Genomic DNA, 20,383 nt, shown 5'->3' with positions numbered 1-20,383 from the left:
TCTCAAAAAAAAAAAAAAAAAAAAGAAGTGGCCTTAGCCTTCTTCAGGTAGCAGTGACCCCCAAAACCTCCGTGCTGCAGGCTCAGGAGGGAAGAGCTGGGTTGGGAGAGGCCGCCACCGGAGGCTGAAAGCAGGATGGATATGCATTTCCTCTGGAAGTCACTGTCCTTCCGGCTGGCAGCAGCACCAGGCCAGGAGGCTGCAAGGCCGAGGAGTGCAGCCCCTGCCCTGAGGCACAAGCCCAGCAGAGCCCTCGGACTGCCCAGGGCCCTCCCTCCCTTCCCCCACAGCCAGCAACTCTGCACTGCCCCCCTCCCTCCCACGATTCCTTCAGTGAGGGCCCTGTTACTGGAAGCGTACAAGCAGGGGCTGAAAAGCCCCCTGTCCAGCAAGGGAATTTTGGCCATGGGCTGAAGGCTTTGGGTATGCAAGACCACTGGCCCCGCAATTCTCGGGTGCCAAGCCCTACTAGTTTCAAGTTTTAGATGTCCAAGAATCTGGTCTCCTCAAGATCCTAGACCCTCCCCAAGATTCTTATATTCCAAGGTTTTCTGCTTCTAAGATTCTCTCCCCCAAGATTCCAGACACATGAGATTCCAGACCTCCCAAGTTTCTCTTGCTACAAAGTTCTAGCTCCCAAGATTGTCCTCCTGTAGAGTATAGCATCCCCCCACCCCACGGGATTCTAGGCACTGATGGTGAAGGTTAATTACACGGGCCTTTTTATTCCATCTGGAAAATACAAATATTCACAAGAGTCTGTACAACCTTAGGGACGCCAGCCCTGGCCCTGCCCTCAGCTGCATGCCACCCTCATATCCCACCCCCAGCCCCAGTCTCCAGCCCCAACACCCCCAGGCTTCCTGCTCTGGTTGAAGTCTTTTCTCCAAGGCAGGAATGAGTCCTTGATCCAACCACAGCTGGGAAGAGAAAAACAGGTTGTGAAGAAGACACCCCCCTCAACAACAAGGTAGAAGCCCACCTGGCTTGGGGCCATTTGGATAAAGCACCCATTTCCCTGATACTCCCCACCCCCGCCCCAGCCCTCAGTGGGGAGCTCTGGTGCCTGATGTGGGAGGACTCACCATCTATTACAAGTGGATGTCAAAAACCCCATCCTCCACGGTCTGTACCTCCTCCTCACGGATCTCTGCTGGGAGGGGGATTGCTGCAGAACACACTTCCAGGTCCCTGGGACTTTGGCAACCCTTCTTCCCCTCACCACAGGAGGTGTCCACATCATCCCAGAAGCAAACCCATCCACCAAAAATCAATTCCCTGCATGACCTAACGGCTCAATTTTTTTTTGAGACAGAGTCTCTCTCTGTTGCCCAGACTGGAGTGCAGTGGTACAATCTCGGCTCACTGCAACCTCTGCCTCCCAGGTTCAAGCGATTCTCCTGCCTCAGCCTCCCAAGTAGCTGGGATTACAAGCACCCGCCACCACGCCCAGCTAATTTTTGTATTTTTGTACTGTAGAGATGAGGTTTTGCCATGTTGGCCAGGCTGGTCTCCAACTCCTGACCTCAGGTGATCCACCCACCTCAGCCTCCCAAAGTGCTGGGATTACAGGCGTGAGCCACCACGCCCAGCCTCAGCCCAATTTTTGAGGCTCTTTTTCTATGTTTTCGTTTTGCCAGTTTTTTTGCCGCCACAGATTCGTCAGTGCTGTTTGCTTAAATGTCAATTTTGTGTGTATTTCACATTTTAGACCCCAGCACTTCTGGAAGGCTCAATGCAAATGGATTTATCTTTTCCATTTTTGAAGATGTATGCCCTTTGCCTGCCTCTGTTTTTTGAGGACTTACGCCAGCGTAAACAGTTGTGATCAACTACCTTAGACCCCGGTTTAACATAGTTGTTCCGACTGTTCTCAGCAAAATAATCATTTGCCCAATTGTCATTCAGCAAACTGACCTAAAACCATCAAAGACCCCAAGAGAGCTGCCAGGACATTATCAGGGCAAGGGACTTTCCCCAGAAGAGCCTCCAGAACAGCCAAAAAGGAAAAGGCAAGCCAATGGCTCATATAACACCTTCTCCAATCCTTCGTTAATCCCTCCAACAAAATAAGACTGTAATTGGAATGTTGAAGCCTCTTTCACTATTATACCTCTTTATAAATTAGGGTCTCTCTCCTCAGCCTCAGAAGGTCCAGGGCTCCCTGGCCACTTTCTGGCACCCTTACCTGTCCCTTCTTTATTATCCCACCACAAAAAGAGAATTATGCACTTTGGAATGGCTTCCATCCTGCCTTCTTTGCCCCGATGGCCCTGCATCCCTCCCTCCACAGGCCGGTACAGAATGAGTCCCTCTTACCTGGAGGCCTGGAGCCTCGCCTGCCAGGGCGGGGCAGGGAGAAGCTGAAGGCGCGGTGATGGTGGCTGTGTGTGGGTGAGGGTGAGGGTGCAGACCCCTCCAGGCTTACACTCTGGGCCCTGCGCCGACACTCAACTGACAGGCGATCCTTGCACTGCTTGTGGCAGTTCACACCACAGGCTGGGGGAGGGCAAATGGAGAGCCCAGCCAGGGCCATTGGTCAGAATACCCTCCATCCCATCCCGCAGGCTTGCGCCCCTCCCCAGGAACCTTTGTTCCTGAGCAGCTGCCCCACCAAAATGAGAGTCTCCTTCCAAAGTGTTCTCCTCCTCCTAATTGTCAGTCTATGCCCTCTCCCACGTTCTCTGTTCCTGGGCAGCTGCCTCATCAAAATAAATAGCCTCTTAAAGGCCACTCCGTTCACATCAATCATCTTGCACCTCTGATTTTGTGGGGTTTTGGGGTTTTTTTGTTTTTTGTTTTGTTTTGTTTTGAGACAGAGCCCGCTCTGTTGCCCAGGCTGGAGTGCAGTGGCGTGATCTCAGCTCACTGCAAACCCAGGTGGAATCACTTGAAACCCAGGTTCAAGCAATTCTCATGCCTCAGCCTCCCGAGTAGCTGGGATTACAGGTGGGTGCCACCACGCCCAGCTACCTTTTGTGTTTTTAGTAGAGGCGGGGTTTCCCTGTGTTGGTCAGGCTGGTCTTTAACTCCTGACCTCAGGTGATCCACCCGCCTCGGCCTCTCAAAGTGCTGGGATTACAGGCGTGAGCCACCGTGCATGGCCACGTGCCTGCTTTTAAGGTACTTCACTCCTTGGCAATTGCCCCACCAAAATAGTAACTCTCCAAAAAAAAAAAAACCACTGCCCAGCAGCCCTACCAGTCATTCCATCTCACCTCGGCATTTGAGGCCCTGCTTGTAGATGCCCAGGATCTGCAATAGAGGAGGGGCGGTGGTGGGAGGTGGGATTTAGAGGTGATGACTCTACTTCTTCCTTCTTGAGGGTGGGACTGGGGCTTTAGAGCCCGCCTCAGGGCCAGGGGCAGAACCGCAGTAGGAGAGACAGATGGAATTAACCAGGTTTTCCAGGCTTGAAAAGGGCTCCGGCAGAGGCGGGGCCAGAAGGGAGGGCGGGGCCGGGGCTGGAGGGGCGTGGCTTGGGCGGTGAGCCGGGAAAGGGGCGCTCACCAGGGCTTTGCAGTGGCGGCAGGCGACCGGGCGCAAGGAGTTGCTCTCCTGGAAGTTGTGTACGAAGCCCATGCGGCCCCCCAGCACAGAGCTGGAGCGCAGGAAATAGGACACCATCTCCTCCCTGCTGATGCAGCCATCCCTGTGGGGAGTTGGGGGGCACCTCAGCTCGGGCCCTCCCCAGGACCATCCACCGCTGGTCTAACCCATCCCACTGTTCCCAGTGTCCTCATGGAACTCCTGATTTTAGACTCCTGGTGCAGAGTAAAGAAAAGGCAGCACTGGACTAGGGGTCAGGCAGATGTGGGAAGTGCCGCTAACCAGTGTGTAGTCTTGGGCCAGTCCCTTTCCCTGGGTTCCTTCTCAGAACAGTTGGCCTGCCCTGCCCACTTCACACTTGGTTTGCAAACTAAAAGGACTGTACTTTCCATGGAACCATCAGCCTCGGGCTCCGGAAGTGTACTGTGTGCAACACCAGTCGGGAGCCCTGGGCAGGGAGAACTCTCTAATGAGTTCTGCGACCAGAAAAGACTGGGAGAAATCGCACCCCTCTCTCTCCTGCATCAGCCTGCTGGAAAGACATCTGTAAATCCAGGGTTTCCCACATAACCCAGGGCTTTCCGCGGAAGCCCTTTTTCACCTGTGAATACATTTTAGGGAAAGAATGAGCATGTGTTCTAGACACAGACCTCAGTTCAAATCGCAGCTCTACCTCTCTGCCTCTTGACAATTTGCCAATGAGTAGCCAAGTAATCTCCCTGCCCCTCCGTTTCCTTATCTATAAATGGGTGTAATGATCATTCCTACATTTCATAGGATTTTGGTGAGGATTAAATTAGATAGTGCACGTGAAGTTTTACAACAGTGTCTGCACAGATAGAAGGGTCCTCAGCCACCAAGTGCTTTTCCCATCGGGACTGGCCCTCACTTGAGACTCCCACCTGCTGTATGAGGGGTCTCATAATGTGTGATCCAGGTGGTCCTTCAAATCAAGGGAGCATTAGGATAACTGGCCATTTAGAAAAAAAATATAGGGGGGCCGGGCGCGGTGGCTCACACCTGTAATCCCAGCACTTTGGGAGGCCGAGACGGGCGGATCACGAGGTCAGGAGATCGAGACCATCCTGGCTAACACGGTGAAACCCCATCTCTACTAAAAATGCAAAAAAAAAAAAAAAAAAACTAGCCGGGTGCGGTGGCGGGCACCTGTAGTCCCAGCAACACGGGAGGCTGAGGCAGGAGAATGGCGCTAACCCGGGAGGCAGAGCTTGCAGTGAGCCGAGACTGCGCCACTGCACTCCAGCCTGGGCGACAGAGCGAGACTCCGTCTCAAAAAAAAGAAAAAAAAGAAAAAAAATATAGGGGCCGGGCGGTGGCTCAAGCCTTTAATCCCAGCACTTCGGGAGGCCAAGACAGACGGATCACGAGGTCAGGAGACCCAGACCATCCTGGCTAACACGGTGAAACCCCGTCTCTACTAAAAAAATACAAAAAACTACCCAGGTGTGGTGGCGGGCGCCTGTAGTCCCAGCTACTCAGGAGGCTGAGGCGGGAGAATGGCGTAAACCCGGGAGTGGAGCTTGCAGTGAGCTGAGATCCCACCACTGCACTCCAGCCTGGGCAACAGAGCAAGACTCTGTCTCAAAAAAAAAATGAAAAAAATACAGGGCCAAACGCAGTGGCTTACGCCTGTAATCCCAGCACTTTGGGAGGCCGGGGTGGGTGGATCACGAGGTCAGGAGTTCGAGACCAGCCTGGCCAACATGACAAAACCCTGTCTCTACTAAAAATACAAAAAATTAGCCAGGCATAGTGGCGGGCACCTATAATCCCAGCTACTCGGGAGGCTGAGGCACAAGAATCGCTTGAACCTAGAGGTGGAGGTTGCAGCAAGCCAAGGTCATGCCACTGCACTCCAGCCTGGGTGACATGGCAAGAGACCCTGTATCAAAAAAAAAAGAAAGAAAGAAAAGAAAAAAATATAAGCCTACCCAGGAGGCGGAGGTTGCAGTGAGCTGAGATCACACCACTGCACTCCAGCCTGGGCGACACAGCAAGACTCTGTCTCAAAAAAAAAAATAAAAATACAAGCCAACATTCTTCATACTGTGCATGAAAACTACATTCTCACTGTTCTCACTGGACTTTTTTAAACACTCCTGCAAAAAAAAAACTATAAAATTATCTGAAAAGATATAAGATAGAGCAGGCACGGTGGCTCACGCCTGTAATCCCAGCATTTTGGGAGGCCAAGGCAGTCGGATCACTTGAGGTCAGGAGTTGGAGACCAGCCTGGCCAACATGGTAAAACCCCGTCTCTACTAAAAACACAAAAATTAGCCAGGCGTGGTGGCGGGCGACTGTAGTCCCAGCTACTCTGGAGGCTGAGGCATGAGAATCACTTGAACCTGGGAGGTGGAGGTTGCAGCAAACCAAGATCATGCCACTGCATTCCACCCTGGATGACACGGCAAGAGACCCTGTCTCAAAAAAAAAAAAAAAAAGATACAAGATAATAATTTTATAATCTTGAGGGGCTGAGGGCCTTTCTACACAGAACACAAATCCGAGAAGCCAGAAAGGAAAAGACTGACATATTGAGCACACAAAAGTTTTTAAATTTTATGTGGAAAAAGACAATATAAATGACAGACAGGGAGAAAATATTTGCAAACACATTCAACAGCAAAGGGTTAATATCCATTAACAGAGATTCTAAAAATCAATGAGAAAAAGACCAACAAACCCAGTAGAATAATGGACAAGGAATCTGAACAGGCAATTGACAGAAGAAATAAATGGCCAATAGACATATGAAAAGATACCCTACCCCCATTAGTATTAAAGAAATGCAAATTTAACCAAGATACCACTTGCCAATGAGACTGGCAAAATTGTGAAGCTTTTTATAGCATCCACTGTTGGCGAGGAAGTTGGGAAGCAGGCACTCGTACACTGCCGATGGGGGTGCAAACTGGTACAACCTTGTCTGAGGTCAGTTTGGCAGTCTCTCTCCTAATTTAGAATGTGCATATCTTTTGATCCAATTATCCCACTTCTAGGAATTTCTCCTACAGAAATACTGGCCTGAGTGGATCAGTAAAAGGACATTCACGGCAGCCTGGCGTACAATCGTCGTGAAAAACTGGAACAGTCTAACTGTCCATCAGCAGGAGGATGGTTAGGGAAATGATAGACTAACCGGACAGTGGAATACTGTGCAGCTGTTCTAATGAATGAGGTAGTTCTACATGAATCCACATGGAAAGATGTCTGTGATCAAGGGTTAAGTGGAAAACAAGCATGAAGACGAAAAAAAAGCAAAAAGCAAGGCATGCAGTTCTGTCAAGATGGTGATTTTGGGTACGCAGTGGCTCATGCCTGTAATCCCAGCACTTTGGGAGGCCGAGGTGGGCAGATCACCTGAGGTGGGTAGATCACCTGAGGTGAGATCAGGAGTTCGAGACCAGCCTGGCCAACATGGTAAAACCCTGTATCTACTAAAAATACAAAAATTAGGCGAGGCGCGGTGGCTCACACCTGTAATCCCAGCACTTTGGGAGGCCAAGGCGGGTGGATCACCTGAGGTCAGGAGTTCAAGACCAGCCTGCCCAACATGGTGAAACCCCATCTCTACTAAAAATACAAAATTAGCCAGGCATGATGGCAGGCACCTGTAATCCCAGCTACTCGGGAGGCTGACAGGAGAATCGCTTGAACCCGGAAGGCGGAGGTTGCAGTGAGCCAAGATTGTGCCACTGTACCCCAGCCTGGGCAACAAAGAGTGAAACTCCATCTCAGAAAAAAAGAAAGAAAGAAAGAAAGAAAATTAGCCAGGTCTGGTGGCACGGTGCCTGTAATCTCAGATACTCGGGAGGCTGAGGCATGAGAATTACTTGAACCTGGGAGGAGGCAGAGGTTGCAGTGAGCCAAGATCACGCCATTGCACTCCAGCCTGAGCGACAGAGCAAGACTCTGTCTCAAAAAAAAAGAGGGTGATTAAAAAAAAAAGAAAGAAAAAAGAGAACCCCACTACTACAAGTACCTAGATGCTGCGTAAAGATATATCAACAATTGCTGTAAATGCATAGATAATTTTGTAAGAAAGAAATGGAAACCCCCAAGTTCCAGAAACCAAGAGGGAGCTTTACAATGACGCGGTGAGTTGGGCCCGGTCTCCCTCCTGCTGAACCAGGTGCTAGGTTTTGATACCCAACCAAGGCTTCCCCCTCACCAACACACACGTACACACACACACACACACACACATACACAGACTGGGGCCTGCAGGAGGTGGAGGGTTAAAGTTGAGAGCGCTGCATGAAGCCGAGGCCTCCATAATCTCAAAGGGTCATCCTCACTGAAAAGGTGGTCTAGATAAAAATCCGCCCACCAACCCAGGGAGAAAACATGGAGCTTAACTACCTCTGCCTAAACTCTGGGAGAAGAAATAAAGCAGCTACGGTGAAAGCCACAAGCAGAATTGGATTTATACTCTAATCCTGTTTGTCCATGAAGCAGACACCAAACAAACAAAATCTCTATCAATGTGCACATGCCTGGGAAAAGAAGACTGGAAGAACCCACATACTGCCAAGCTTAATATTGTCAACAGTGTTTAATCATGGCAACTTCTACCAGCGGAAAAGGAAAGAGGGAACTTTCATTTCTTCCCTTTTTTTTTTTTTTTTTTTTTGATGGGCGTGGTCTCGCTCAGTCACCCAGGCTGAAGTACAGTGGTGTGATCATAGCTCACTGCAGTCTCAACCTCCTGGGCTCAAGGGATCCCCCTGCCTCAGCCTCCTGAGTAGCTGGGACTACAGGCACGCGCCACCCATGCCCGAAAAAAATCTTTTTAGGCTGGGAGCAGTAGCTCATGCATGTAGTCCTAGCACTTTGGGAGGCCGAGGCAGGTGGATCACTTGAGGTCACGAGTTTGAGAGCAGGTTGGCCAACATGGTAAAACCCCATCTCTGCTAAAAGTACAAAAATTAGCCAGGTGCGTGGTACATGCCTGTAATCCCAGCTACTTGGGAAGCTGAGGCAGGAGAATCACTTGAACCCAGGAGGTGGAGGTTGCAGTGAGCCAAGATTGTGCCACTGCACTCCAGCCTGGGCAACAGAGTGAGACTCTGTCTCCAAAAAACAAAAAAAAAAAATTAATTTTTGTAGAGACAGGGTCTTAATATGTTGCCCAGGCTGGGCTCGAACTCCTGGCCTGAATTGATCCTGCCACCTTAGTCTCCCAAAGTGGTAGGATTACAGGCATGAGCCACTGCGCCTGGCCTCTCATTTCTTACTTTAAACACTTTGTTCACTATAAAATTATTTTACTACCTAGATTTTATTTTACCATGGATTTTTGTAATGTGGAAATAAAAAACAACAGATTTTTGAAATACAGGTAACATTAAAAAATAAATCGACCTGAGATGGACTGTAAATTTTGAATGGAGTTTTGTCTGCTCAGCAAAAATAGGGCATGAATCTGGCTGCAGGGGGCATGTTTCACCTACTTCAGAGAACCAGCTGTTTTTCCAAATTGTCAGCATATGAACTGTTGATAAGCAAATGGGTACCACTAATTATAAACTTTTCTTATCTAGTCATTAAAACAGGCTATCCAGGAGTTCAACTTGCCCACACTTCTTGACAGCTGTGAGTTCCACAAATAAAACAGCACTTCTGTAGCCACTGTCCCCAGGCCACAGTCTTTATAAGACTCAGGTGGAGCCCCCCATCTGTCTGAACTTGTGAGATACCACTGCACCTCCACAGCTGGCAGCCTCTCCTCCCCACAAAAGCAAGTGCCCCTTCCCACACTGGCAGCTTCCCAGGCCAAGACGGTCTGGTTTAGTAACCTTATCTTGCACACAAGAAACTGAAGCCCAGGCAGAAGTGGGCTAGGTTGCCTTCCCTCTCCCCCAGGCCCCCAGCCCTCCTCACTGGTTCTGGTCGAGGTCCCCAAAGGCGCTGAGGTAAGGGAAGTTCCCACGGATGATCTGGAATTCTTCCTGTGAGATGTGGCCATCCCCATCGACGTCAAAGTTCCGGAACACAGACTGGGGCATACAGAGGGACACACAGAGCCGGGAGAGGGGAGAGTAAAGGGGACATCAGGTACTGTCCCTTCCCACATTCCCAGTCCATTTGATGAGGTGTGTCTCAGAGGTCTCTGACACTGCCCCTGTTCCATAGCCCCGCCCCCACCCTACCCATGGGCACCTCAGCCCTGTGCAGATGGCCTGCCAGGCCCTGTGACTCCTGGGGGCTTCGTGCTGGGTCTTGAACAGGACACTCATGCTGGCTTCCAGGGCAGTGCTCCAGCAAACTGGCCTCTCCCCACACACTGCTCAGGCTCCGCAGGAGCTCACCTCCACCATCTTCTCGATGTGCTCCACCACGAGGGCCTGATCCAGCTTAGGTTTGGCAGCCGAGGTCCACTCCTCCAGCACCGGGGGCCGAGGTGGTGGGGTGCAACTCGTGGGGCTGGTTGGCTATGGAAATGGTCAGGCCTAAGCTAGGGCCAGAGGCAGGGGGAGCCCAGAGCCCAGGGGAACAGAGAGGGGAATCCCTGGGAGAGGGAAGTCTGATCAACACTGTGCCCTGCCCCCAGGATGCCTCTGTCCTACAAGAAGGATGGTGAGGTGGCTGCTAAGAGCTCTTCCCGTCCTCACATCCTGGGATTCTCAGGAGGGAGGGGCAGAGTGGAGAGGAGAGAGTACCCCCTCACCGAGGACTTGGAGCGCGGCTCCCGCTGCAGGGACAGTTGGTACAGCTCATCCTCCGTCTGATACTGATCCAGAGACACCTGGGACATACAGGTCTGATCACACCCACTGGCCCCTGCCCATGGCCACAGAGCCCAAGGTCAAAGGTCCACCTAGAGGCCACAGCTCAGCCCAGAGCTCGGGTCAGAAGCTAGACTCAGGACAAAGCCTGGCTTAGAACACAGCACAGCCACCCCACGCCGTCCCAGTGCACAGATCAAACCACAGCATGGCCCCAAACCTTGAACATGACATATTGCCAAGATGTCAGGGAAGAAGCTAGGTCAGAACCCAGCCGCAAGCTCTGCTTTCAACCCTGATCCTGTCCAGAGTACAAAAGCAGCTAAGAATCCACTCCAAACCCTAACACCTAAGCCCCAGCCCAATGTCTAGAACCTAGTCTGGATCTAAACCAGAACCCAACTCCCACCCTAGACCCCAAGACCAAGTGCAAAGCCAAGCCCAGAACTTCACTCCCAGCCCAGGGCCATGCTTAGAAACCACCCCTGCCCGCAGAACGCAGAGCTTGGCCCAGCCCTAGAACACAACCCACTGCCAGAACTCAAACCGGGACCCAGGCCCAGTTCAAACTGCCCACAGTCCACATGCCAGCCTGGAGATCAGACCTCAGTCCACAGCCCCAACCAGAGCCTGGACCCCTCCTCAGCATCCACTCCAAACCCCAGAGCCCATGCTAGCTCTCAGTTCCCTGGTCAGAACCCAGAGCCCCAGGCCACGCCCACCGCCGGGACCCGGGGAAACTGTCAAGCCCTGGTGCCCAGCTCCCCACCTCCCTGCCCCCTGCTCCTCACCGTGAGCAGGCTCAGCAGGTCGGGGTTGGCCTGTACTGGTGGCCGCAGGCTGGTCACCATGGCCAGCTCCTCCAGGATGCTAAAGAGCTGCTTCATCTTGGCCCCGTTGAGCCGGGTCCGGGCTGGGTCCAGCCAGTCAGGCAGTGCCAGCTGCAAGGCCACCAGGTCCTTGAGGTGCACACCCAGGATAGGGAAGCGGAAGCCCACACAGGCTGCCAGCCGGCGCCGGTAGTTGCCATAGTTGCCTGTCGCCGTCACTAGTTCTGTGAGACCCTCCCAGAGCTGGGGGACAAAGGGCAGAGGGGTCATACCCCCACAACTATCCTCCCTATCTCAGCCCTGGAAATGTAGGAGTGAGTGAGGAGGAGTCAGGGTCAGGGACAGGTGAAAGAGTAAAATTCTCCCTTACTGTCCCCCAGGACTGGCTCTCTCAGCCCCTGGGGATTGAATTCATTGCCATTAATTTGAGGTAATACTCACTGCCAAAAGCACCACAACTTTAAACCAGGCCTGGACACAGAGTATCATCAACATTTAACAGGAGAATCAGAGGCTCAGGGAGGCAAGGCAGCAAAGGACAATGACCTGGAAGAATGTACTCAGCCGCCCCGTCCAAACAGCAAAAACTGGAAAAACCAGCCGGGCGCAGTGGCTCACGCCTGTAATCCCAGCACTTTGGGAGGCCAAGGCAGGCGGCTCATGAGGTCAAGAGATGGAGACCATCCTGGCCAACATGGTGAAACCTCGTCTCTACTAAAAAAATACAAAAATTAGCCAGGTGTGGTGGTGCATAACTGTAGTTCCAGCTACTTGGGAGGCTGAGGCAGGAGAATCGCTTGAACCCAGGAGGAGGTTGCAGTGAGCCAAATTAGCGCCACTGTACTCCAGCCTGGAGATACAGCAAGACTCCGTCTCAAGAAAAAAAAAAAAAAAGGAAAGGAAAAACCCCAACATTCAACATAGAATCAATACATAAACTGGGATAGGCTGGGCGCGGTGGCTCACGTCTGTAATCCCAGCACTTTGGGAGGCTAAAGCAGGTGGATTGCCTGAGCTCAGGAGTTCAAGACCAGCCTCAGCAACACGGTGAAACCCTGTCTCTACAAAAAGTTGGCCAGATAATCTCAGCTACTCAGGAGGCTGAGGCACGAGAATCACTTGAACCCAGGAGGCGGAGGTTGCAGTGATCTGAGGTCTCGCCACTGCACTCCAGCCTGGATGACAGAGAGAGACTCCATCTCAAAAAAATGAATAAATGAATTGGGGTAGACATACAATAAAATATTATATGGCAATGAAAATGAAAAAACAATTGTTCCACATAACAGAATGAAAAGACTCTCAGAACCATGTGGAATGAAAGAAGCAAGACATAAAATAACACAAACAACATTCCATTCATAGAAAGTTCAAAACAGACAACAAAAAGCCCCACATTGTTTTGGACCGCATACCTACGTGGTGAAGCTATAAAGAAAAGCAAGATCATCATTGCAAAAGTCGTGGGAAGGGAGTTATGCTGTAAAGTGTTGGGCACTTGGGAGCCTGGCAAGGTTCTATTTCCCAACCTGGGCAGTAGTTACACAGCGTTTTCTGTACAATTTTTCTTTAAACGATTCATATGTTTGTATATACTGTTTTGTTTTTTTTTTAGACGGAGTCTCACTCTGTAGCCCAGGCTGGAGTGCAGTGGCACGATCTTGGCTCACTGCAACCTCCGCCTCCCAAGTTCAAGCAATTCTCCTCCTGCCTCAGCATCCCAAGTAGCTGGGATTACAGGCACCCACCACCATGCCTGGCTAATTTTTGTATTTTAGTAGAGATGGGATTTCACCATGTTGGCCAGGCTGGTCTCAAACTCCTGACCTCACATGATCTGCCCACCTCAGCTTCCCAAAGTGCTGGGATTAGAGGCGTGAGCTACCACACCCAGTCTCATAAGTTTTTATATACTTTTTTATATGTGTATTACTCAATACTTCAAAAATAATAATAAATGAAGGACAAGGAAAAGAAGAAAGTACAAGTGGCAAGGCATAATGGCTCACACCATAATCTCAGCACTTTGGGAGGCCAAGGTAGGTGGATCACTTGAGCCCAGGAGTTCAAGACCAGCCTGGGCAACATGGCAAAACCCCATCTCTACCAAAAAAAAAAAAAAAAAAATTAATAATAATACAAAAATTAGCCAGGCATAGCGGCGTACACTATAGTCCCAGCTACTCAGGAGGCTGAGGTGGGAGGATCAATTAAGCTCAGGAGTTCAAGGCTGCAGTGAGCTTGTGATTGCACCACTGAACTCCAGTCTGGACAACAGAGAGAGACTCTGTCTTAAAAAAAAAAGTACTAGTTTTGGGGTCCATGACGACCTGTGAGCCCCCAGTCTGCTGTTGCCATTGTGCAAACTGGGAAAAGCACTTAACCCCTCTGAGCCTCCATATCTGTATCTGTCAAATGAGGACAGTTGTGCCCAGCCCCCAGTGCTGCTGGGAGGACCCAGTGAAGACAGATCTGGGAAGCACCTGCCCCTCCCTAGTCCCAGGCACCTTGATGGTCTCAGGGCTAACGTGGCTGTGGGTCTCCTTGAGGCGGGAGATGGAGCTGTGGCTCAGGCCCCCGACCACTGCCATCAGCGTGTTGAAGTTCTGCAGCTGCAGCAGCTTCTGGAAGGCAAATGGGGAGGCAGAGGCAGGGAGTCACTGAGTGGGCCCAGAATTTGGCCCAGCCTTTCTGGAAAGAAGGCAGTGGGTTAGGGGAAGGGAAGGGTTGGCCTGACCGGCATGTGGGGAGGTTGGGAGACACAGGGAGGGAGGGACAGGCACCTCTGCCACGTGGACAAAGTGTGTGATGACCAGGGCCCGCTGCGGGGCTGTAGGTTTGCTGAGGATCATGAGCTGCACCCACTGCGAGACGCTGTTGAAGAGGGAGATGAACCGCTCCAGGACGGGGTTGTCCACAGTGCAGCCGTGAGTCACAAAACTGTGATAGTCCTGAAACTGGGGGCAGGAGGAGTGGCCTCAGCACCTTGCCAGCCTCTCCCCTCACGGATGGCCACTCCTCCTCACTCTCCAGCTGACCTTCAGTGGTTGCACTGAAACCCCTGATGCACCCTGTGACCCAGCCTACCCCAGGGACCCTGCCCCTCCTAGAACCCCCTTCCAGCCCACATTGGACCACTGCCCCCACCCTCGGGCCGCACCAGGATCTTGCAGAAGGAGCGATACTCCAAGTAGGTGAGATGCTCCGCCAGCTCCATGGGCTCCAGGTGGTCAAACAACAAGGACATCTTGCGCTTTTTCTGTCCCACAGGGTTCCGCTGAGTCACCTGCCGCTTCCACTTGTAGGTAGGGCTGGGGGGACAGGAGTAGTGAGCCCTTTGCTGGACACTCACATGCCTCGTGGCCCCCCACTCACACAGACACACCATTCACACTGTGAGGACCTACACAATGCGAGGCACTGTCCTAGGCACGAATGTTCCCAGTCCCAGCAACTCCTCCATATCTCCCCCAACCCCATCATGCATTCAACACACGTTTATGAACAACGTACTCTGTGCCAGGCACTGTGCTAGGCGCTGGGAATACAGAGATGAGTAAGACACGGTTCCTGCCCTCGAGGAGCTCACAGTCTACTGAGGGAGACAGACACAGAAACACATGATCACAAAACAGCGTGACACATGTACAGAGGTCTTTGTACAGGAGTCTGTACAAAGTGCCATGGAGAACAGAGGAGGGAACGACAAATTCTACCCTGGAAGAGCCCTGAACCCTCAGAGCCCGTGGAGACTTCGTGCCTGAGCTGAGTCTTGGTAACACGGAGGAGGCAGCAAGGGGATGATATGAGCAGAACACCATGGTGGGAAAGGACTCAGGAGCTCAGCTGACGGGGAGGCGACCCAACGCAGCTACAGGAGGAGGTGTGTGGGATGGGCGGTGGCAGTGGAAGATGAGGCAGGAACGCCAAGCTGCCCAAAGAAGGCATATTGAAGGCAATAGGGAGCCATGGAAGGTTTTTAAGCGAGAGAGTGACATGACCCTCACTCATTCAGTTCAACAGACATTTATTAAGCACAGATGGTATAGGATACTGAGTGCCCCCCCAGCCCTCTGTACTCCCCCCACGCACACGCTGTCTATGTCGATGAGGCTGCTGTGCCTCCGGTTCCCTTCTTGGTCTAGCAGAGCCTTCAGCTCCTTGATCTGCTCAGCCAGCTCCGGGTTCAAGTCAAACTCCGCCGGGAAGGCAGAGATCCAGTACCTGGAGGAGAGGGGAGTCACCCAAGACAGCCCTTCCCCCACCATCACCCAGCAGGCTGCAAGGAGCTATTTGAGATTGTAGTCACCCAAGGAAAAAGAGCCTTAAACTATGGTTCCAGCTCTTTCCTTCTCCAAGTGTACATTAGAGCCTTTAGACAACCACCCGCACTGCACAGAAAAGAAAATTAAGGCCCAGACCCAGGAAGGGGTGAGCCTGTGGCAGCACAGCCCACCCAGACAAACCAGGGTTCAAACCCACTCCCAGAAGCAGCGCCCTGCCCCCTCCTCCAGGCCAGCCTGAAGCCAGAGAGAAGGGAGAAAGGGAGGGGTCAGAGCCCCAGGCGAAAGACTCACCTGACCAGGTGGCACGTTTTCACCTGCAGGGAATTGGAGTTGTCTTTCCGGGATTGTTGGTAGGTGAAGGAGAGAGTTAAGGAGGCCGCTTAACTCTAAAAAGGGAGGCCCGAGGGGAGGGAGGCTGGGGCCGGGGCCTGGTTCTAGGAGACACGTTCTAGGGATGGGGCCTGCGCTCTGCGGGAATGCTGGGGGTGAGACCTGCGCTCTGGGAAGGGTTGGAGGTGGGGGTGGAGGACTAGGTGCTGAGGGAGGCTGAGAGCAGAGCCTGGCCTCTGGGAGAGATAGATGCACGGGGCGGACCCAAGCCTGGAACAGGGGCAGGCCCTAGACTCTAGGGAGGAGGAGGGCAAGGCCTCGGCTGGGGACAGAGGCTGGGGACAGGGCCGAGTCACCAGGAGCAAGGAGGGGGCAGAGCCTAAGCCCTGGTTGGAGGCTGGGGCGACGCCTGAGCGCTGGGATAAAGAGCCGCCTATACTTAGGAGCCAGGCTCATTCTGCGCCTGGGCTGGGCAGAGGGGCTGCGCATGGGCTCCGACGGCGGGGGTCTTGGCAAGGCGGGCGAAGGATATATGTGGAGCAGCTTGGCCGCCAGCTGAGAGGAGGGGATGTACCAGGGGTGCATCATGAGGAACATGCGCACCAGCTGCGGGTCCCGTACCTTCCCGGAGTCATCTGACTCCGAAGGGTCAAAGACAGGCGGCTGAGCTGGGTCCGCAGCGACCATGCCTCACCCCCACCCCGCAGCCCGCTGGGTATCGGCCCTTCGGGTGCATGCTCGACCCCGCCCACCTCCTGCTTGCCCAGGACTCCGAGAGCAGGAGGCTAATTAGAGAGGAAAGGTGGGGTGGGCGAGGGATAGGCAGGCCCTGAGGACTGGAGGAGAGGAGCGCCCGAGCCGCCCATCGTCCGGAGGGGACCCAGCTGGGGCGGAAGGAGCCTGGGTTCCCAGGGGTCAAGAATCCAGAGGTCATTTCCTGAGCGCTTGGGGGAAGGGGCACCCCTTCACCAGATAAGCCGCCCCCCATTAGCCGGAAACAGCTCCCAGGCCGGAGATAGAGAGTTCCTCCGGATTCCCCAGGAGACAGATAATGCCCCTCAAGTGTCAGAGTCAGGGACCCGGCTCTCCCTTCGCCGCCGCTGGCGAAGGCTAGAGAAGGGAAACCTCATCTGTCTGAAGGGCGTGCATCTCTTTGCCCTGCGATGCAGAGGAGGCTTTAGTTAAAGAGACTGCACGCTGCGGAGCTGGGTGGGTCCGGTCCAGGGCTGTGCCCTGGATGGTGCCTGGGAGGCAGGGACCCGGGCTCAGACTCGGGGCTGGGCTCAGGCTCCGTGTGCCCTCCCGAGCCACTCACCGAAGGCTTCGATGCACCCGCGGAGCAGCTCCTCCACAGTGCAGCCCTTGTCCAGGTCCAGAGTGCCCGCCATGGCCGCCGGCGCGGGGTGGGCTGGGCTCAGACTGCGCTCCGGGAGCCTCCCACCGGTCTCGGACCGAACCCCTGTCCCGGGAGAGGCAGATCGGGAGTCTGCGGAGGCGCGGACGGGGGAGCGGCCCCGCGGGCAGAAACGGGGCGGGGCGGGCACGCCCCCTGCTGGGCAGGGGCGGAGTTGTCCGCCGCGGCCACTCCCGGGGTTAAACGGTCTGGCCCGGGATGGTGCAACCCGCCAGTTGGGAAATGGACCCGCGGACAGGCTTCCGGCCCACCCTCGGAGTCGCGGGAGGGCCGAGGGGCTTCATGAGGACGGGGGAGCCAGGATCCCAGGACTGGCTGGCGCCCAGGCCCCCGCAGGCCCCCTTCTCCTCGCGTCCTCTCCCCAGAGGCACCTGCAGCACCCCGCAGCTCGGCTCTGCGCCCCTCCCGCTTCCCTCCCTCCACAGCCTCCCTTCCCCCGCAGGGTTATTTTGGGAACCCGGAGCCTGAGGGGACCTCGGAGGAATTTCTCCCTGGTATGGGAGGAGGGAGGAGAGAACCCAGGCGTCCTGCCCGCCTCCCCTCTTCCCGAGAGCCCGGGAAGGCGAGGCGGGGCTGCGGCAGCCCCCAGGGGCCTGCCCTAGGGGAGGCGGACTAGATGGGAGAGGAACATTCCTGGGGCGGGGGGAGACCGCTGCGGCCCGGAGGCGTCAACGGGAAGCCTGAGCATGGGAACGGAGCGCTCCCAGGCCACCTCCGCAAAGATCCCAGGGGTCACGGCTCAGCTCGTCCACAGGCCCTCTTCCTCCCTATCCCTGGCTCCTGACCCCGGCCCTGGCCCCGCACAGGCGAACTGTGAGCGCGCACGGAGCAGGGCGTCCAGAGGAGGGCGCTCGAGCCGGGGGTGGCCGGTGGGTGCATGACACCATTAGCAACTCCGGTCACTGGTCATACGCACCCTGGCAGGGGCAAACACTCCACACCCAAGTTATTCGTCGGAGGCCGGGGACCTACATGGAGGTGCAGGCGCCCGCACTTAACACGCACCGGGCCACAGGCACCAGCCTCCCATCCTCCGTCTCTCACACACAATGGTACCCACACCCCGTGCACACCTGCACGAAGGAACCCTCAGGCACACATACCCGGTTCGTCTACCCCAGAATGCAAACCCGTGGACGAGGTCGCCTCCTGGACCTGCTGTTCACTTGAGCCAGGCCAGCCTCGAGTCCCGCGGCCACACAGGCGCTGACATCCTCACACGTGTGCACACACGCAAGGCAGTGCTTCTCCACGCATGTACACTCCCACACACATGCACACACCCCCATGGGTGCGCACGCCCATTCCATCGCCCCCCTCCCATCTGCGATGCAGGGCCCGCCCTGCGGTCCCAGCGCCCTGATTCCCTTCACTCCCAGATTTTGGCAGAGCCTTGCCCCACGGAAAGGTACCCTGGCCCTACACATACTCACTCCCCCAGGCTGGAGGACGGAAGAGCTCCTGTACAGAGTTCTCAGGCGGACTTTTCCTAGAAGCCACCCAGAGCCGTCCCCGCCTGGCTCTGCCGCCTCCTCGTGTGACCTTGAGAATCACTTGGCCTCTCGGAGCCTCAATTTTCGCATCTGTCAAATGGGGGTTCGCGGGGGAGGGCCCCGATGGACCGTGGCTAGGAAAAGCCAGATGCGCAGCGGAGGTCCTCCGCCCTCTGGGGATCCAGGGCGCCTTAGCTCTCGTGGCCGCTGGCCCCTCTCCCTGACCCGGGTCGCAGACTCCCCACCCGCCCGCCGACCCCAGCCCGCCCGCGCCACCCTGGGGGGGTCCCTGGGGGCTGTGCCCTCTTCTGCCTAGCGCCCGGCGCGCGCTCGCTCGCTCACTCACTCTTGGGACCTGCCGCAAGGAGCCCGCACCGGCCCGGCCGGCCCCACCTCCGTGCGCTTCCGCCCGCCGGCCTCGCTGCGGCTGCGGCTCCCGCCCGCTCTCCGCGCCGCGGCCCCGCTCCCCGCCGCCCCGCCCCCTCCCCCCTCCGCCCCTGCGCCGGGCTCCGCACCGCCGGCTGCGCCACCCCCACCGGGGGCTCCCTCTCGCCCCGCACGCGGCGGTCCCTGCGGCAGCTTAACCCCTCCCCTGCCGCGCCGCCCGGGAGGCCAGGGCCGCGGGTGGGGGGCTGCGCCATTGGCTGCCCCGAGGGTGGGCGAGCGCAGGCCCCGCCGCCCGGGACGCGGAGGGGGGACCGAAACGAAGAGCCCCTCCTCCAACCCCGGACGCCCCAGTGCCCCCCGCCCTGCCTGGGTGTCGGGCGGAGGAAGCCGGGAGGGGCAGGAAGCGGACTGCGGTGGGGAAGGGGCGCCCCGCCCAGCCCCCAGCCCGGGTTCCTGTTTTCGAGACAAACCGTTCCCACGGGGCTAACCCGGCCCGGGACCGGGCGTCTTCCTGCAGGCAGCGGGAGGCACAGGCCTAGTGGAGGTCGGGGGCGTGGGGACAGCGGGTCCTTGAGATAGTCTGGGGGAGGGGCTAGGACAAGATGGGAATATTTTGGGGAGAAGGGCCTGTGGGGAGCGAGGAATGAAATTGTGGCTACCTGGAGACGTGGCCTTGATGTCTAGGCATGGGGGCGGGGGGCCCAGTTCACACAGGAGGAACGGAGCCCCGGAAGCCTGGCTTCCCACAGGGCCGAATGGAAAGGGGCAGCCGCATGTGTCGGTGGGTTCTCCGCAGCTTGGAGACTGGGGGCCTGGATGCCTGGCCAGCAGGGAGGAACTTGGGAGAGGCAGCCGCAGGCGGTTGGGGTCCCCACTAGCCGGGCCTAGGAGAGCGGGTAACGGTTTCCGGCCATTTGGCTTCACACACTCACTGTGAAACCACCGACTCCAAACCTCCCTTCCGAGGCGTGCCCCTCCCAGCCTCGGGGCGGGGGAACCAGGACCGCCCCCGCACCTCAGTCTTGATAATGTAAGACCTAGAAACAGGCCCTTTCTATTCCTTAGTTTCCCCATAATGAGGGGGTGACATGGCCTAGCCTAGGCAGTCTGCGAGTGTTCCCTGCCCTACCACTCCCCCGACTTTGGATCGAGCGCAAGCCACCTGCTAAGAGACCCTTAAACGCCGCAGTAGGGCGGGGCTAAGGGCGGAGCCAAGAAGGCGCCGAGCATCCTCTGCTTCCTCCCCCTCCTGGGTCCTGCCCTCGACAGCGTGGATCCTCCATGGTCCGGGAGGCCTCAGCCCGAGTCCCAGCTCCCAGCCCCGGTGGGCCCCACCCAGACA

At 55.5% G+C, this 20,383-nt stretch overlaps 1 protein-coding gene across 10 annotated transcripts; it reads right to left on the bottom strand.

Annotated features, from left to right (window-relative positions):
- Positions 1-699: 699 nt before the first annotated feature.
- LOC105469529 (RAS guanyl releasing protein 2) lies at positions 700-19,906 on the bottom strand. 10 transcript variants are annotated; one of them, XM_011720678.2, is made up of 18 exons: positions 19,001-19,082; positions 18,265-18,744; positions 17,063-17,206; positions 16,280-16,382; positions 15,709-15,771; positions 15,224-15,355; positions 14,292-14,442; positions 13,915-14,088; positions 13,639-13,755; positions 11,093-11,374; positions 10,244-10,321; positions 9,885-10,007; positions 9,457-9,572; positions 3,511-3,652; positions 3,219-3,255; positions 2,320-2,499; positions 1,086-1,153; positions 700-920 (listed from the first exon to the last, which is right to left on the bottom strand). In XM_011720678.2, exons 3-17 carry the CDS (start codon positions 17,133-17,135, stop codon positions 1,092-1,094), a joined length of 1,833 nt encoding a protein of 610 aa, XP_011718980.1. In that variant the 5' UTR covers positions 17,136-17,206; positions 18,265-18,744; positions 19,001-19,082; the 3' UTR covers positions 700-920; positions 1,086-1,091. The 10 variants fall into 10 exon arrangements, with proteins under 10 accessions (XP_011718980.1, XP_011718981.1, XP_011718976.3 ...); XM_011720679.3 differs by having other exon boundaries at positions 18,595-18,744; XM_011720674.3 differs by lacking the exons at positions 18,265-18,744; positions 19,001-19,082 and adding an exon at positions 19,701-19,906.
- Between the last annotated feature and the right edge of the window lie 477 nt (positions 19,907-20,383).

The sequence above is a fragment of the Macaca nemestrina genome, chromosome 12 (genome assembly GCF_043159975.1).
Source record: "Macaca nemestrina isolate mMacNem1 chromosome 12, mMacNem.hap1, whole genome shotgun sequence".
NCBI classification, from domain to species: Eukaryota; Metazoa; Chordata; class Mammalia; order Primates; family Cercopithecidae; genus Macaca; species Macaca nemestrina.
Note: the sequence above shows the minus strand (reverse complement) of the source record. Positions and strands in the feature narration are given on the sequence as shown.

Excerpts from the sequence above, each read along its gene's own strand:
- LOC105469529 (XM_011720674.3), bottom strand. The coding sequence starts at position 17,135 with ATGGCGGGCACTCTGGACCTGGACAAGGGCTGCACTGTGGAGGAGCTG. Across the intron at positions 16,383-17,062 it reads CGGGTGCATCGAAGCCTTCG|ATGACTCCGGGAAGGTACGG; the intron begins GTGAGTGGCTCG and ends CTTCGGAGTCAG. Across the intron at positions 11,375-13,638 it reads TTAGCCCTGAGACCATCAAG|CTCTGGGAGGGTCTCACAGA; the intron begins GTGCCTGGGACT and ends TTTGTCCCCCAG.